The sequence below is a fragment of the Salmo salar genome, chromosome 26, assembly GCF_965601325.2.
Source record: "Salmo salar chromosome 26, fSalSal1, whole genome shotgun sequence".
Taxonomy (NCBI): Eukaryota; Metazoa; Chordata; class Actinopteri; order Salmoniformes; family Salmonidae; genus Salmo; species Salmo salar.
The window spans coordinates 40,897,103-40,916,776 of NC_138316.1; the positions used below are offsets into that span (position 1 = coordinate 40,897,103).

Consider the following 19,674-nt stretch of genomic DNA (forward strand, 5'->3'; position numbering starts at 1 on the left):
TGAATTGTGTTACACTCCTGTGGACCCACGCACTAAAAGCAGCATTGAAGTCCTGGGAATGAGAGGCGCTGTAGAGTGGCCTTGTAGGGGGAAAGCCTTGCATGTTATTTCTACCTCGCCTGACAATGATGAGAGGTTGAACCCAGGGCAGCCACAGTCATCATGGATCTCAGATCAGCCAGATGGGAGGAGTAGCACTGACACGGAGGTTCAGAGTTCAGAGACCGATGCCTGCCAGGTATGCACTAACCAGAGGAAAAGGAGTAGTCTAAACCCAAACAGCCTGCAGAGATGGATGGCACTGTTCTAACAGGGTCAACTGACTGCAGTGTGTTGAGACTAATGCTCTATGTAGGCTACAGATGTAGGATCTTAAATTTGATGACTCTGTTGCATGAGAACTTTCCCACAATGTAGGAGATTTACAATGTCTAGTGTATTTGATGTGTAACTTCTCTAGGGTAGGGGGCAGTATTTTGACGTCCGGATGAAAGGCGTGCCCGTAGTAAACTGCCTGCTACTCAGGCTCAGAAGGTAGGATATGCATATTATCAGTAGATTTGGATAGAAAACACTCTGAAGTTTCTAAAACTGTTTGAATGATGTCTGAGTATAACAGAACTCATATGGCAGGCAAAAACCTAAGAAAGATTTCCACACTTCCTGGTTGGATTTGAGGTTTGTGGTTTTTCAAGTGATTGCCTATACAGTGACTTTGGGTTCATTTTGCACTACCTAAGGCTTCCACTAGATGTCAAGTCTTTAGAACGTTGTTTCATGCTTCTACTGTGAATAGGGAGAGAATAAGAGCTCCTGGAAGTAGACGACTGACATGAGCTCAGTGGTGCGCACTCACGTGAGAGTTAGCTGTGTTCCTTTTCTTTTTTGAAGACATTGGAATTGTCCAGTTGGAATATTACTGAAGATTTATGATAAAAACATCCTAAAGATTGATGCTATACATCGTAGTAGTGGACTAAACGCGTGAACAAAAAGAAAGTATTTGGACATAAATGGACTTTATCGAACAAAACTAACATTTATTCTGGAACTGGGATTCCTGGGAGTGCATTCCGATGAAGATCAAAGGTAAATTAATAATTATAATGTAATTTTTGTCATTTGTGTTGACTCCAAAATGGCGGGTATCTGTATGGCTTGTTTTGATATCTGAGCGCTGTACTCAGATTATTACAAAATTTGCTTTCGCCGTAAAGCTTTTTTGAAATCTGACACAGCGGTTGCATTAAGGAGAAGTGTATCTATAATTCTTTGAATAACTGTTGAATATTTTATTAACGTTTATGATGAGTATTTCGGTGTCATTCACCGGAAGTATTGGGAGGCAAAACATTTCTGAACATTACACGCCAATGTAAAATGTTTTTTTTTGGATACAAATATGAACTTTATCGAGCAAAAACATACATGTATTGTGTAACATGAAGTCCTATGAGTGCCATCTGATGAAGATCAAAGGTTAGTGATTAATTTTAGCTGTATTTCTGGTTTTTGTGACGCCTCTCCTTGCTTGGAAAATGGCTGTGTGGTTTTTCTTTTCTAGGCACTATCCTAACATAATCTAATGTTATGCTTTTGCCGTAAAGCCTTTTTGAAGTCGGAAAATGTGGTTGGATTAACTAGAAGTGCATCTTTAAAATGGGATATAATAGTTGTATGTTTGAGAAATTTGAATTAGCCGCCTTACTATTTCACTGGCTGTTGAATAGTGTGTCCCGCAGGTGGGACGCTAGCGTCCCACATACCCCAGAGAGGTTAAAAAGGCTTCTAAAGTTTGTAATTTCCACTTTGAAATTTCAGACTTGATTTTCCCTTACGAAAAACATATCAACCACTACAAAAATGTCCATTAATAATTCTATAATATTAATAATCCACACTTCCCATTGCTGCAGGATAATTTGCCTGCTTTAGCAAACTGGCTCAAATTAAGATTATACACCTGTATATAAAGGTACTGAACCTAATACAGTATATACTAGGCAGTAGGTTTTGTAGTGAGGTGGTTCCCAAACTGTGTTTGAAATAACTCAGTTATGCTTTCAACTTACTCTTGAAAGTTGTAATAGTAGAACGCAAAAGGTTCAATTTAGAAATTGGGTAGTGCATAATCAGTTTTCCTCTTGACATGTCAGTCATTGCATTCCTCAGAGAGATATTTAAAACATGTAAGAAATCTGCAGATCAACTAGCCCATGTCAGGTAACATTTTTCTGTTACCCCCAAGATTTTGTTGTAATGTTTGAGTCACTCTAACACATGAATACACATTAGGCAGAATGGCAACGTGTAAAATTGCAGGAAATAAGCTTTAAACCTGCTAAATGTTCTCTCCGCCAACAAGAGGTGTGTGAACAATGTGTGTCATGAACAGTGCTTGTGCCAATAGAAATAGACGTGGGATGTTCCAATGCTGGAAGGAGGGGCCCGAGTGAAAAACATTTGGGAACCCCTGTTGTAGAGGGCTCATATGTTGACTTTCTAAAGGTTGTGTGATGAACACATCTTTAGGTTGTGTATGGCCAGTGTGAGGAGCGATGTATTCAGCACTGGTGGAAAAGGTACCCAGTTGTCATACTTGAGTAAAAGATACCTTTATAGTTAATAACTCAATTAAAAAAGTGAAAGTCACCCAGCAAAATACTATACGAGTAAAAGTATTTGGTTTTAAATATACGTAAGTATCAAAAGTAAATGTAATTGCTAAAATATACTGAAGTATCAAAAGTAAAAGTTGAAATCATTTCCCATTAGTTATAATAAGCAAACCAGATGGCACAATTACATTTTCTTTCTTTTTTTACAGATAGCCAGAAGTAATTTTGGTTTAGTGAGTCCGCCTGCTCCGAGGCAGTAGGGATGTTCTCTTGATAAGTGTTTGAATTGGACCATTTTCCTGTCCTGCTAAGCATTCGAAATGTTACGAGTACTTTTGGGTGTCAGGGAAAATGTATGGAGTAAAAAGTACATTCTTTTCTTTAGGAATGTAGTGGATTAACAGTAAAAAAAAAAATCTAAAATCTAAATAGTAAAGCACAGTACAGATAGCCCAAAAACTACTTAAGCAGTACTTTAAATTATTTTACACCACTGGTATTGAGCATCGACACTGGTAAAAGTCACAAAGGAGTTAATGTGTAGGCTGTGAGTTGATTCTGTGAAGAACTCAAACTCTTAACGAAAATACAAAGCATTCAATTGACTCAGTTAAATATTGCATAGGCAACATTTTTCAAATCAACACAAGTATTTTCTAAATCTCTAAAAGCTGTAGAGGTGAAAATTCTCAAAATTCAATGGTTGAATGAGAATGTCTGACATTCAATGTTGGCAGTGTTCTCCATTTTAACAGATGACAAACATTTCCCAGTCACGAGTCAAATCATAATATTGGGAAGTAGGCTATTGCTGCCCAGACGGTGACCTCTACACAACAGACAAAACAATCCAGTCAAACAATTCAAAACAAAAACCATACAACCAAACTTCAAGCAACAAAAAAATGTAAAATGCTTTCCCATCCAGTTCAATCTGATACTGTATAATGATTTGTTCATTATTCATGGCTAACCCCCAGTAGAGATTGGTCACCTGAATTCAAAATACCTGAGAAAGTGAACTTTTAAGAACCAGCACAATCACTGCCAACCCCTGATTGGTAAATTAGATAACGATGACAAGATCCAATGACACAGGGAAAGAAGAAATCTGACAGAATGAGTGAGTTTTATCAGCTAGCATCTACAGCGCCTTCAGAAAGTAGTCACACCCCTTTACTTTTGCCTCATTTGCTTGTGTTACAGCCTGAATTTAAAAATTTAGATTTTTTTTATCACTCACCTACACACAATAACCCATATTATGAAAGTGGAATGAACATTTCATTTTATACAAATTAATTAAAAATGAAAAGCTGAAATATCTTGAGTCAATTAGTATTCAACCCCTTTATGGCGAGCCTAAATAAGTTCAGGAGTAAAAATGTGCTTAACAAGTCACATAAGTTGAAAGGACTCGCTGTGTGCAACAATAGCATTTAACATGATCTTTGAATGACTACCTCATCTATGTACCCCACACATACAATTATCTGTAAGGTCCCTCAGTTGAGCAGTGAATTTCAAACACAGATTCAACCACAAAGACCAGGGAGGTTTTCCAATGCCTCGCAAAGGGCAGATGGGTCAAATAAAAAAAGAAGACATCGAATATCCCTTTGAGCATGGTGAAGTTATTAATTACACTTCGGATGGTGTATCAACACACCCAGTCACTACAAAGATACAGAGATCCTTCCTAAGTCAGCTGCCGAAGAGGAAGGAAACCGCTCAGGGATATCACTGAGGCCAATGGTGACTTTAAACAGTTAGAGTTTATTAATGGCTGTGATAGGAGAAAACTGAGTATGGATCATCAATATCCACAATACTAACCTAATTGAGTGAAAAGGAAGCCTGTACAGAATCAAAAATATTTAAAAAAAAATGCATCCTGTTTGCAACAAGGCACTAAAGTAATACTGCAAAGAATGTGGCAGGGCAATTAACTTTATGTCCTGAATCAAAGTGATATGTTTGGGGCAAATCCAATACATTACTGTGCACCACTCCTCATATTTTCAAGCATAGTGGTGTCTGCATCATGTTATGGGTACGCTTCTAAATGTTAAGGACTGGGGAGTTTCAGGATAAAAAATAAACTGAATGGAGCTAAGCACAGGCAAAGTCCTAGAGGAAAACCTGGTTCAGTTTGCTTTCCACCAGACACTGGGAGATAAATTCACCTTTCAGCAGGCCAATAAAGTAAAACACTAGGCCAAATCTACATTGGAGTTGCTTACCAAGAAGACTGTGAAGACTTCAATCTGTTTGAAAATGTATGGCAAGACCTGTTGTCTAGTAATGATCAACAACCAACGGGGCCTAAAATGAACACCCGCTACCTGCGGGTAGATCTTGACATTGGCGGGTAAGATGTCTATTTCACCAGACACGTTGGCGGGTGGTCAGGGCTCCACAGTGCGAGCATTTCACTCGCATTTGTCAATAAAAATCGTACTTAACTATCACATTTACAGTCAAATAAAAGCTGCAGCAGCTGTTTTCAAAGTATTTCTGCTGTTTTGGATCATAGCTGGCAAATTAATCGCACAAAGTCAAAGTACTATGAATCCTATATAGCCTATTCCATCTTGCGCAGCAACACTGCCTGGCTGGCGGCTATGCGCACGTGAAGAGCTGCGCACAGGCATAAACCGGATGTCTGCTGAAGTGAGACTTTGTCCTTGTGTTTCTTGGCTAATTATGTTGTTTTATTCACAAGCTAGGTTGTTTTTCTGTTTGCATTTCAACTGCTAGAGAAGAGAAGACAATGCTTCTACTAAGACTAAATCTCACAGGCACAAACATGACTGGAGGTGTGGAAAGCTCTTAGAGACTTTCCCTGAAAGACTCACTGCTGTAATCACTGCCAAAGGTGATTCTAATGTATTGACACAGGGGGTTGAATACTTAACGAATCAAGATAGTGTTTGATTTTTCAGTACTTTATTTCTAATGTTAGAAAAAAAAACAAAAACACTTTGACTGACTACTTTTGGTAGATCGTTGACAAAAATTGACAATTAAACCAATTTTTAACCCACTTTGTAACAGAACAAAATGTGGAAAAAGTCAAGGGGTGTGAATATTTTCTGAAGTAACTGTACACTAGGGGGGAAAAAACAGCTGGAACAGGTTCTATTTTGTGCTGTGTCGGGGGCCAATTAGCCTGTTTTGTAGGTTGCCAATTCTGAAACAGGAGTAGGCATTGACATCTCGGGTGCTCGCGGGGAGCCAAGACAGGAGTGAAAAACCAAGTGGCACCATGGGGATGAGCTGTGAACAAGGGCTAATAAGAGGCTTCAAACAGGACCTCCCATTTCACTGCCAAGGGGCAGAAGATGCATGGTGGAGTAGATTTAGCTAACTGGGACATTTTGATCCTGCTGTAGACTGATGTTCAGTTCTGTCAATGACATATCATAATCAGGGAGACCATAAAGGACAGGTTTACCTCACCAAATCTAGTTTGTCAGGCCTAAAATACGAGCGACACAGGTGGCCAAACAAGTCATTACTGCAGCGGAAGCAGACTTCATCCATCCTGGACAGATGACTGAGCAGCCTGGGCCTTACGGCAATAAAACACGAATTTATGGGAAGGATTGGCTGGCGGGAGAGCGCTTTGATGAACCATTAGTATCCACTTTCAAGCCATTGTGCACATCAGATATTCTCCTAACACTGCAGCACTGTGCTTATAATTCTGAACAAGGTGCTCCTGTTCTCTACTCATGGTATTGAGATGTTTTACAAACCAAATAAAAATGTATCAACTGTTGCACCATTTTAAAAACTACTACCATATGCCAACCTTGCCTGACGACTCAAACTGAATTTTTCCACTGCTCTTTGTTCGCTACAGTCTGAGATTGCTATCATTAAAGTTGTTTGTGGGGGATGTCAAAATGAGGGGTGTTGTACAAAACAGTCATCAGCCATTAGATGATTTCAAACCAAATCAGAGTATCAAAGCCAGTGACATTCTCAAAACGCTGTTTTACCCACGTGTGTTCTGGCTCTGGTCCAACCCATCGGTTTAGAGACCAATCCAAACGGTTAGAATGTGTTTGCATTCTAGAAATCATTGGGGAGGTGCTTAGATCCAGACTCATTGCGGAGAAGCAACTAATGTCCGTGGGCGTGTCGTAGCGTTTGGCCGGAGAAAAGAGTTTGGGTAGCCTGGAAAATGCCAACCACCAATAGCTGACAAGGAAACTCTTGTTCTCTCCGAAACAAGTCCAGACATGCCCACAGGGATTTTCTGATATGCAGGGGAATTTCCAAACTTACTGAACTCCCAGAGAGAAAAGAACTTCATACTGTGAAGCTGTCGTAGGCCTATATCAAGCAGCGTTGTGTGTTATTACAGTCAATATTTATTAAGTCCATGGAAGAGAAAGATCCTCAACCCTCAATAGTGTTGGGCAATATCTGGACACATCCAGCCATCCACCTGTCCAAACATCGTTGATATACGATTGTATTACCTTTTCTTTCTTTTTCCCCCGGGGCTGGGGAGAGCACTTCATTGCAACCCTTACCCTCACAATTAAATATTAAGTTGAAGCTGGTACTTCTTTGAGACAAAGGAAGATATTATATTAAGGGCACATATTAAGTATAACTAAAACATTCAGTATTTTGAGAATCACCGTAGAAACGGTCCCGTGTTTAGGTCCTGTGGTGAACGAGCGAGAGGAAGATGTGCAGAGCAAAAGCCAATTTAACAGCAACCTGTCCCTGTCAACCTGTCCCAGCCAGTCAGCCCTAGAGCACCATTGAGTGCCTGCAGACACGCCTACAGAGTTGTCATATGACTGATCCATCTATACCGGTGTATGTCATGCCTACAGACCAGTCATGTGACTGATCCATCTATGCCGGTGTATGACACGCCTACAGACCAGTCATATGACTGATCCATCTATGCCGGTGTATGACACGCCTACAGACCAGTCATATGACTGATCCATCTATACCGGTGTATGGGGAAAAGGGCTACAGACCAGTCATATGACTGATCCATCTATACCGGTGTATGACACGCCTACAGACCAGTCATATGACTGATCCATCTATGCCGGTGTATGACACGCCTACAGACCAGTCATATGACTGATCCATCTATACCGGTGTATGGGGAAAAGGGCTACAGACCAGTCATATGACTGATCCATCTATACCGGTGTATGACACGCCTACAGACCAGTCATATGACTGATCCATCTATACCGGTGTATGTCATGCCTACAGACCAGTCATGTGACTGATCCATCTATACCGGTGTATGACACACCTACAGACCAGTCATATCACTGATCCATCTATACCGGTGTATGACACGCCTACAGACCAGTCATATGACTGATCCATCTATGCCGGTGTATGACACGCCTACAGACCAGTCATATGACTGATCCATCTATACCGGTGTATGGGGAAAAGGGCTACAGACCAGTCATATGACTGATCCATCTATACCGGTGTATGACACGCCTACAGACCAGTCATATGACTGATCCATCTATACCGGTGTATGTCATGCCTACAGACCAGTCATGTGACTGATCCATCTATACCGGTGTATGACACACCTACAGACCAGTCATATGACTGATCCATCTATACCGGTGTATGACACGCCTACAGACCAGTCATATGACTGATCCATCTATACCGGTGTATGACACGCCTACAGACCAGTCATATGACTGATCCATCTATACCGGTGTATGACACGCCTACAGACCAGTCATATGACTGATCCATCTATGCCGGTGTATGACACACCTACAGACCAGTCATGTGACTGATCCATCTATACCGGTGTATGACACACCTACAGACCAGTCATATGACTGATCCATCTATACCGGTGTATGACACGCCTACAGACCAGTCATATGACTGATCCATCTATACCGGTGTATGACACACCTACAGACCAGTCATGTGACTGATTCATCTATACCGGTGTATGGGGAAAAGGGCTACAGATAATGTTGCTCTGGAACAAAGTTCTTTCAATAAACACATGAGAGGACGGGGGAGGTCTCTCCTCTCATCTCTTCTCTGGGAGCAGCGGTGCTTGTAAGACTAGGTCGGTTGGAGGCTGCAGCTAAGAGGCAGTCATGCTGAAAGCCATAGGAGGAACACGTCATGGTTATTTCTGGAAATGAAAAATGAGTAGCCCAACCCTCCCACGCTACAAATGCTCCCAAGCAAACATTTACTTGACAAAACTTTGGATAATATTGTGTTTGAGTTTGTTTGGACAAGTCAAATAGAATCGGGGTGCTTTTCGCCTACAATTTCTCCTTGCTCAGCACCAAGTGACATGGACTGGGTGTGTAGAGAGTAGCTTTTGCTGTACATCTCAGTGGCAAGTCTTGATCCTCTTCTTACTACCTTTAGAACCATCCACCCAGAAACATTAGGTGTACCATGTCACTGTGAAGGACCTCACAGCAAGATATGCTAAGGGATTTAGTCTTCTATACAACAACGACCGCACACAGCCCCAATCTGAAAGGGCAGAGATTAAGCTGCTCTCTTTCTTTAAGAAGAACAGCAGCTTTCCACCAAACAGGATGCTTCCATTCATCTCAATTAGATGTGGTTGAATCATTAATCCATCTGGTTATCCCTCACATCTAGAGCCAACATCTGCTCTCAATAATGATCCTGAGGGGAGTCGGGATCTAAATGTGCAAGTGCATGTTGAGACGTATGCAGAGCTATACTAGTTAGCTCGTTCTCCCATAAATCCCTAGACTTATTGAAGTCAGTAGGGACAAACGGGGAACATTTTATTGAACAAATTCAGCTCTGTTTAAATTTCATTTAACTTTTCTGCTGAGTCACATTCAGATGATAGGCCGTTTGGTTTATGGAATAGGTGTCTCCTGGCCTGATCCAATCAGAGACTTTAGTGGTGACCAGACAGCCAATTCAGAGGCTGTAGTGGTGACCAGAGAGCTGGTGTAGTGGTACAGTGCTGGGCCTGGGCGTGGCATCTGCCAGGGCCTTTACTTGGCACGCTGGATGAAAAGCCGAAATGAGTGTGACATGGCATTTAAAGCATATAACATTTCCACATACACAAAAAGCCTGGGTTGGAGGTAGAAAAAAGAAAAGATAAAAAGCGGAATTTGTCTTTTCCCCACTAGCACAGACTTTGCTGATAAAGGGAAAAATGTACTACGATTGCAATATGTTGTCCCACCAAGCGATCTCAGGATGAATGCACTAATTGTAAGTCGCTCTGGATAAGGGCGTCTGCTAAATGACTAAAATGTAATATGAGGTAAGTTAGTGCTTAGACAGGCAGTCCCACTAAATAATGAATGAGTTTCCGCATGGTTGGCTTTTTCCACTCTTTACGTCTGCGAGCGTGACAGTAGACGCGGCATGCTCTTTGTTGGACTACCCCAAGGGTGGGCAACATATGGCCATGCAGTCCAGATCCCATTCAATCTGGCCTGCGGGAGTTATTTTTTTGGGGGGTGGGGGACTGATTATTTTGGGTAATAAATAAACATCAGGCCACTCTTGATCGTCTAAAACTAGATCGAAAGTATGTAGAAATAATGGACCTGTACGCTTTCAAATAACCGTAAATTCCGGACTATAAGCCGCAACTTTTTTCCCAGGCTTTGAACCTTGTGGCTTAAACAATGACGCGGCTAATACATGGATTTTTCCCACTTTCAATTTTATTTTTTTCTCCAAAAAAACACATTCTGTGACGTGTCAGTTTTTTGTGGCATGAAGCTTTCATTAGACCAATGAAATTGCTGAACGGGTTAAGGTCAAACAACTTTTAGTTTACTGTTTAGATTAAATCGAGCGCTCTAAAACTTCCCATCATTCTGATTACGTAGTCATTTTGTCACCCTCATCATGGCAAAGACACGGAGAAATGCATATGATGCAGCTTTCAAGTTGAAGGTGATTGATCTGGCTGTTGGAAAAGGAAATAGAGCTGCTGCACGGGAGCTTGGTCTTAATGAGTCGATGATAAGACGTTGGAAACAGCAGCGTGAGGAATTGACTCAGTGCAAAAAGACAACTAAAGCTTACTGCAAATTTTTTATTTTAAGCCGTGTTTCGTTAAAGCCTATTTATTTTTGTTACAAGCCGTGTTTCGGTAAAGCCTATTTATTTTTGTTGCAAGCCGTGTTTCGTTAAAGCCTGTGTAAAGTTAATTTGTTTCAATGTACCGGTAGGCACCTGCGGCTTATAGACATGTGCGGCTTATTTATGTTCAAAATAATATATATTTTTAATTCAGTGGGTGAGGCTTATATTTAGGTGCGCTTAATAGTCCGGAAATTACGGAACTTCCCTTTTTCTGGTCCGCAAACTGCTTTTGACGAAATAAATATTATTCGAATTTGGAAATCCCAATGGGGCCCTTGAGCCAAAATTATTTCTCACCCCTGGACTAGACAATACTCACACCAACCGGTCTACTCTGTATGGCAAAGGCACTAGGCAGTGCCTTCAGAGAGCTGTGACCTGTGCAAAAGAACAAGACATAACTTCACATTCCAACCCAGACGTAAGAATTGGAGAACAAACTGGTTGTACATCTCTTGAAGGACAATGGAAGTCCAATAGGAAGTTGTTCTGTACTTGAAAGATAATGGAAGTCCAATAGGAAGTGGTTCTGTACTTGAAAGATAATGGAAGTCCAATAGGAAGTATTTCTGTATTATTAAAAACTGATGTGCTTCAGCTTTGAAGCCTAATCTTAAAACACCTGATGATGAAACAAAGAGCAACCTACTCCTCAGTTGCAATTGATGTTGTCTAGTCTGATGTTGTCTAGTCTGATGTTGTCTAGTCTGATGTTGTCTAGTCTGCTCCAGAGTTGGCTGGCGTGAGTCTGACAAGGACATATCCTATCTCCATTTCTGGAAAAATGACCTTCGGTAGAGCTTTACTGCTTTCCCAACAAACCAAAAAACACCAATGAAAAAGCACTGTTTTCACCATGGTTTAATAGGAGCTTCTTAGAGCAGCTATTAAAAGATCCCTTCAATTATTTTGTATCTCAGCGTGTGGGTTTCCACCCATTTCCTCAGATACTCAGGGAGGGGAAAAAGCTAGTGTTTCCCTTAATCTAATGTTCTCCACAAGATTCCTGACAGTGGCTGGTGTAAGGGGGGGGGGGGGGTTGAGGGAAATGGAGTCACGGACAGTTGAAGAGGTGTCATGAATACTATTTGATGAGAAATGGAGTCACTTTTTCAACCTCCTGGATGTCTGGGTGGGGATGGAGGTATTATTTGGGGAATTGTGTGCCTGTATGTGAAACCTGCGTGAACCTTTGGGGATACCATTTCTGCCATGGGCTGTACAGCATTAACTAGTAACTGTTCTACACAGAAATGCAACAGCAGCGAGCATCTTTTAAATGTTTAGGCAAGTTTGAACAAACTCAAATTCCTCCTCTTCTGAAGTTGATTCAAGCAGTGTGAAACATAAGCATCAAGACAGGCACCAATGACTATGTGGAAATTCTTTTTTTGTCTGATGTCCAAATCGTTTAGGCCTATTTGCTTAATAAAAAAACACACTTTTTAATTTTTTTTTAAATCATGTTATCTGAATGCAGAACTTGTTAGTTGGAGACCTTTAGACAAAAACAAGCAATTCATACAATTCCAGATTTTGTTGTATTAACAGGTCTCAGGTGTCCTCCTCCCCCCCCCCCCCCCCCTTTTTTTACGGGTGTAAAATATGAGGCGTCACACAGAAAAGGCCTCCATGGTAGCAACCAGAACTGAGAGCTAAAATTCGTCCACAGCATCGCACACTTTCTCTCTAAACATTGAGGTAGTGCTTAGCAATGACCCGTAGCTAGCACGGCTTGCATTTAAACTTGACACCTGTAAACTGTAAAGGGTCACATCTCTGCTAGGTGTTGGCGAATGACAGCACTTCCTGTATGGGGGGGATGCAAATGCAGAGATCAAACACCACCGGCGGCTCACACAGACAAAGGAGAGGGCTTGTCGTAGCCATGCATCCACGGTCACTTATCTTCCTCCCCAGAGAACACACACACAAACAATCAGGGCAGTTGTTCCCAGGAACATTAGGCCAGAGGAGTCTTATCAGCACTGGGGAAAGGAAGTTGCTTTCTGCTGCACCTGGTGGTGGGGGGCTTCAAGTTGTATGGGCGAGAAATATGGAGATAGCCTTTCCTTCCTGTTGTGGATTCTCCCTCCCTGGTAAACCAACATCCTAGTGTCAAAACCAACATATGAGGTATAGTGGTAGCCTAGTGGTTAGAGCATTGGGCCAGTAAGCGAAAGGTTGCTGGATCGAATCCCCGAGCTGACAAGGTAAAAATCTGTCGTTCTGCCCCTGAGCAAGGCAGTCGATAAAGACAGCCCCCCACACCTCTTTGATTCAGAGGGGCTGGGTTAAATGTGGAAGACACATTTCAGTTGAAGGCATTCCGTTCTAAAACTGACTAGGTATCCCCCTTTCCCTTAGTGCCCGTCTTGCAAATATTGTCTCTTGTGCTTCATGTGTCCTACAAGCCCAAACTCCCATTGCAGGCGTGTGCACCTTTCAACTAGGTTAAGATCATAGTCTCGGCTGATGACACCAACCACAACGGATTTTAATCATTTATAGTCGAGACGTCCAACCAATTTACAGGTCAAACTAGTCCCTTGCATGAAATGAAGCTGAAATATTCTCTAAATGAATGTCAAAGCTTATCGTTGTCATCTAGAGGGAGTAATCACTTATTGTGGAAATGCGGTAATCTTTTTGTTAAATCAACCAAAAACAGTTGCGTGATTGTCATGCAGCAACACAAGAACACCAGGGAACAGGAATGAAGATAATCCAGAGCGTGACCTTACCTGTACTGCCTAATGTTTTGTAGAACCGGTACTCCAAATGTAACTGTGGTGCCCTCGACTTGACGGGTTCCTGCGCGACAGGGTACAACAAAGCACTTCAATTAACAATATGGGGGGGGGGGGGGGGGGGAAATACACTTTTACTGACTAGCAGTTTCCCCCCCTCAGCATTTGGGTTCAAATTGCTGACTTAAATTGGAATGAGACTTTTGCGAGCTTCATATTTTTTGGTAGTACAGCAATTTATAGCCGTCTGGAGAGCTATTAGAATGGCATGAGTCATTTCCCGTGCCACAGCTTTTAGAGGCACACCTAAGCTGGCATTTCCACCAGCTACTATTTATCTGCTTGTCCAGAACAGTCCTGCCAGGCAACCATCGTTCCACACATATCCCAGCTTAGCTTGTGATGTATGAAGAGCATTAGGAATATTAACTTCAATACATGTTAGCAGGTATCCTTTACAGGGGTCGCGTTAAGAGCTCAGAAATCTGCATTTTCAAAAAATATGTTTAAATCATTTCACCTGGGTTTTATATTGAAAGTCAAGTGTTTTGTCTTTCAATATAAATAAAGTGGTCCGGGGAGTGCAACTATAGTTTTCCTTCACCAAAAATACATGAATGCAACACATTTGGCAGAAAATAGCTTCATTTTCATCAGATGACAACAGAAGCACAACACTATTTGGCTGGCAGCCACACAAGTAAATGAGCTTACAATGAATAAGCAACTTTTTTTGGTGTGCAAAAAACAATGCATGGCCATCAAATTTCTAATGTTTATTACAGAAAGAATGCAGCCAGCTACATTTCCTAATGTTTTGCTTGAAGTTAATCTTGCATTTTACCAGAGAAAAGTAGGCTACATGGAGAATAGTACCTGAGAAAAGTAGCTACACATCAGTCAGAGCGCTGTCGGCTGATAGAATGCCCGTACGTGTGAATTCTCACCGAGAGGAGAATTGCAACTGAAGCACAAAATTTGTCTGATGACAGCAGAAATTACAATAGGGTTTACAAAAATGTAGTAATATATTTGTGTTTTATAATAAAAATAAAACAATTAGGTGAAAAACAGAGAATTCTGCGTTACATGCTAACCACGTTAGATGCGCGAGCGTACCGCTGTGACACTCGGGAGCCCAAAATCTATGGTTTCGACCATGATTAAATAATAATGGACTGGATTTATGTAGTATCTTTCTACCAACTGAGATATTAAAAGCGCTTTACATAGTAATGAGGAAACAACCATTTTGTGCCAGAATGCTCACCACACATCAGCTAGCATTGTGGAGCGGTGAAGCATGATACATGCCAATTAGGAATGAGGTGGATGATTTGGTGGCCATGATGGAAATGGGGCAGGTTGGGAATTTAGCAAGGACACAGAGGTTAACACCTGGGATAAGTGCCATGGGATTTTTAATGACCACAGAGAGTCAGGACATCTGTTTAATATCACATCAGGAAGACGGCACCCTATGCAGGGCAATGTCCCCTTCACTGCCCTGGAGAATTGGGATTCGATCATAAGACCAAAGGGCCCTCCAACACCACTTCCAACAGCATCTGGTCTCCCATCCAGGGACTTACTAGGGGCAACCTGTTTAGCTTCAGAGGCAAGCCAGCAGTGGGATGCAGGATGGCATGCTGACAATTAGGCCTAGTCACTTCCACATAAAAAAGGACAAGTCTAATTTCCCTTTCAGTATCAATCCTCAGAAATCTTAGTTTGTAAACAAAGACTTCAGTAGCCTACAATTGATATGCATTCGTTCTGCCCCGATTCTAAGCATACAGAGCAGTGCTGCTGTCAAGTGCCTCATACGACAGCCCCCAAACTCCTCTAGACCCGTCCTCCAGAGAAATGACTGCCAGGGCTCACCATGTTGACTGTCAACAACTAAAAAACAGTCTTCTGCTTCAAAGGCAGTCTGATGTTTTTCAGGCGACGTGTCCTCTGGGAGTGTAAAAGCGAGCCTGGTCGCATGCGTGCCTCACTAGGCCTTTGCTCAATTATTGATGAGTGACAGATTATGCGTGTAGCCTACATCAGGCCTTTGGGTCACCGCTAACTGTGTTCGTTGTTCGCAGCTTATGCCTGCCCATACCATAACCCCGCTGCTACCATTGGGCACTGTTATACACGCTGTCTGGCATCTGCCCTGTACAGTCGAAACCAGGATTCATCTGTGAAGAGCACACCTCTCCAGCGTGCCAGTGTTCATCATAGCTAAGCATTTGCCCACCGAAGTTGGTTACGACGCCGAACTACAGCCAGGTCAAGACCCTGACTGAGCACGCAGATGAGCTTCCCCGAGACGGTTTCTGACAGTTTGTGCAGAAATTATTCGGTTGTGCAAACCCACAGTTTTATCAGCTGTCCGGGTGGTTGGTCTCAGACGATGCAGCATGTGAAGAAGCTTCTTGATATGCCACACCTGTCAGGTGGATGGATTATCTTGGCAAAGGAGAAATGCTCACTAAACGGGATGTAAATAAATATGTGCAACAAATTGAGAAATAAGCTTTTTCTGTGTATGGAAATGTTCCATAATCTTTTATTTCAGCTCATGAAACCAACACGTGTTTATATTTTTGTTCAGCTCAGTTTATTTTTTACAGGAGAGAGTACTTACCAGTTTAATAGCTACATACTCGTTGGTATAGAGATTTTTACCTGAAACAAAGCAGAGAGAGAGAGAGAGAGAGGTGGCATTCAGATAAGAGCACTTTGGTTATTACTCAACCTACTGAAGGGCTTGCCTAAATACAGTGTTTTGGTGTTTAGCCTAGTAGACAGCAAATGACCATCTCCAAAAGCAGTTTCAGAGCAGGACAAAAAAAAGCTATAGAAAAATAGTGAGCTCTGTGTTGCTCAGGGACACTTCAGTCCAGCCTCAAGAAAGGAGTGTGTATGCATCAATCTCTCTCTAGACAGAGGTTTGTGTGACCCAATTATTTACAGTTGAAGTCAGAAGTTTACATACACTTTAGCCAAATACATTTAAACTCGTTTTTTCACAATTCCTGACATTTAATCCTAGTAAAAATTACCTGTTTTAGGTCAGTTAGGATCACCACTTTATTTTAAGAATGTGAAATGTCAGAATAATAGTAGAGAGAATCACGGTTGGGATGGTGTTCTTCGGCTTGCAAGTCTCTCCCCTTTTCCGGCTAACATAACGATGGTCATTATTGCCAAACAGTTCTATTTTTGTTTCATCAGACCAGAGGACATTTCTCCAAAAAGTATGATCTTTGTCCCCATGTGTAGTTGCAAACCGTAGTCTGGATTTTTTAATGGCGGTTTTGGAGCAGTGGCTTCTTCCTTGCTGAGCGGCCTATCAGGTTATGTCGATATATGACTCGTTTTACTGTGGATATAGATACTTTTGTACCTGTTTCCTACAGCATCATCACAAGTTCCTTTGCTGTTGTTCTGGGATTGATTTGCACTTTTCACACCAAAGTATATTCATCTCTAGGAGACAGAACGAGTCTCCTTCCTGATCGGTATGACGGCTGCGTGGTCCCATGGTGTTTATACTTGCGTACTATTGTTTGTACAGACGAATGTGGTACCTTCAGGCGTTTGGAAATTGCTCCCAAGGATGAACCAGACTTGGGGAGGTCAACAATAATTTTTCTGAGGTCTTGGCGGATTTCTTTTGATTTTCCCATGATGTCAAGCAAAGAGGCACTGAGTTTGAAGGTAGGCCTTGAAATACATCAACAGGTACACCCCCAATTGACTCAAATAATGTCAATTAGCCTATCAGAAGCTTCCAAAGCCATGACAATTTTCTGGAATTTTCCAAGATGTTTAAAGGCACAGTCAACTTTGTGTATGTAAACTTCTGACCCACTGGAATTGTGATACAGTGAAATAATCTGTCTGTAAACAATTGTTGGAAAAATTACTTGTGTCATGCACAAAGTAGATGTCTTAACCGACTTGCCAAAACTATAGTTTGTTAACAAGACCTTTGTGGAGTGGTTGAAGAACGAATTTTAATGACTCCAACCTAAGTGTAATGTAAACTTCCGACTTAAACTGTATATATACACACACTAGATTACTAATGCGTGGGCGCTGTGTTGAAGCCACCACGCTGACATTTTGGCTCTCCCCCACAATTGTCAAAAATATTTAGAAAGCTATAGAAATTAATTTATTAATGTCTATATTCGTTTTAACCACATTATATTTCAGAAACCTTATGCAAACTTTCAAATTATATTATGTGAGCTAAAAATAAAATATAACATTTTCCTTAGTATATATTTTTTTAGATAACTAATGTTATGGACGAAAACAAAATAGTTAAATAAATGTAATGTCATTTTTTGAAATTGAAATAATGTAGAATTCCAGTCATTCCTATGGAGGACCGCTCTTAAATGGGCAGCGCCAATATGGCCGACCGGTGGTTTCAAAGCCTCTCAATGGCCAATACCAGGTTTTATAAACATCATTGGTGTGACCCCAGTATGCTCCATTCAGCAAGCAGGCCCCGCCTATGGCCATCACGTGTACTAGCTAATCTACTCAATTAAGAGAAATGCATTGATTATTGGTACAGCAGCATAGCAGAGTGCCACATGTACTACTACAATGGTATTCAGTTCACAGACACAATGTTAGTGCTGATGGGTCTCAGACAGTTGTTGTGTCGGTCTTGTGTTGCTGTGGGAGGTTATAATATAACCAGTTATAACAGCACACGTTGAAGCTGATAAACCTTCTCAGTCCTCCGTGTCATTGGATTTTCAGAATGTCATGAATTTAGCATCTGAAATATGGCTTTTATGTTCCTGGCCATGATAGGCCAAGCCACTGAAATCCTGTACATTATTTATGTGATTACTATGAAGCAGGCATGAATAAATCACTATCAATATATGCCTATCCCCTTGAGCCCAAAATAAAAGCACTATGGACAACATAAGCGATGCTGGGTCTGGGAGGCTTGTGTGGCCAATAGTGATGCACGGTATACCGGTACCTCGGTAATATACTACTCAGTATGGTGATACTTGGTCTGGTATTGTAAGTAAAACGTTGGTATCATGACAACACTAGTGGCCAACACATCAAAGAGCAGTTCATGTTACCCCATGTAAACCGAGTGTCCTTGGGTGGTTCAATATGAAATACAGTCCTACCATTATAAAGATTACATTAACTCCTCTTACCCAGCTTCAGTTCGCCGAAGTTGCCGCAGCCGATCTTCTTGCCAACGCGGAAGTTGGGTCCCACCATGAGAACCCCGGAGGAGGCTGAGGAGCTGGAGGGTCTGGAGTGCCCGCTGCGCCCCTGTGCCACCTTGCTGCTCCTCGCCGGCCGCTCACCCTCTTTTGGATGGTCCATGGCACTGCGGGCACCGCCGGGCGGCTGCTGCTGCATCGAGGGATCCAGTTAGAGGCCTCGGGCCGTGCCCACCACAGCCCCGTCACTGGCACAGGGCCGCTGGCTGCCCCTTCGCCCCCCTCTACCACTCACTTTGGTGGCTGGCCGATGTGCTCGACATCGGGGTCGGACCAGGGAAGAGATAGGAGACCTGGGGAGCAAGCAGGAAGTAAACACGTTAGGAGAAGTCTCTCACTACAATGTTATTGAGTGAATGAGGACAATGGTGGTTTAAAGAGGTGATCTATGACTCAGCACTTTGGTTTCACCAGCAGGCCATTAACTAATCTAGCCAACCTGGCCAATATGGGCTCCCGAGTGGCGCAGTGGTCTATGGCACTGCATCTCAGTGCTAGAGGCGTCACTACAGACCCTGGTTCGATTCCAGGCTGTATCACAACCGGCCGTGACTGGGGCGGCGCACAATTGGCCCTGCGTCGTTGGGTTAAGCCGGGGTAGGCAGTCATTGTAAATAAGAATTTGTTCTTAACTGACTTGCCCAGTTAAATTTAAAAAACGTAATTAAAATGAAAATATAGCTAGTGAGATCATTTGTCTGGCTGAACGGGACATACTTAATCAGAGCATGCTGGACTGTTAGCTACCATTCTTATTAAAGCTAGGAATCCTTAGTTGCTACAGCAATGTTTTTAACTGAATGATTTTTACCCATTGATTTGATGACTATAAACGTAAAATGCAGTGTTTAGATCAACTGTCATACCCATTCAGAGCACAAAATAAAC

General features: G+C 42.0%; 1 protein-coding gene across 4 annotated transcripts in view; it reads right to left on the reverse strand.

The window, feature by feature from the left end:
• Positions 1-19,674, reverse strand: part of LOC106587660 (casein kinase I) — a 50,326-nt gene that overhangs the window by 15,695 nt on the left and 14,957 nt on the right. For all 4 annotated transcript variants that reach the window (XM_045689533.2, XM_045689532.2, XM_045689531.2 and 1 more), the window contains exons 2-4: positions 18,715-19,079; positions 16,155-16,195; positions 13,511-13,580 (exon numbers count right to left, since the gene is read on the reverse strand). In XM_045689533.2, the coding sequence (XP_045545489.2) occupies positions 13,511-13,580; positions 16,155-16,195; positions 18,715-18,925 (322 nt within the window). In that variant the 5' untranslated portion in view covers positions 18,926-19,079. The remainder of the gene's footprint in view (positions 1-13,510; positions 13,581-16,154; positions 16,196-18,714; positions 19,080-19,674) is intronic.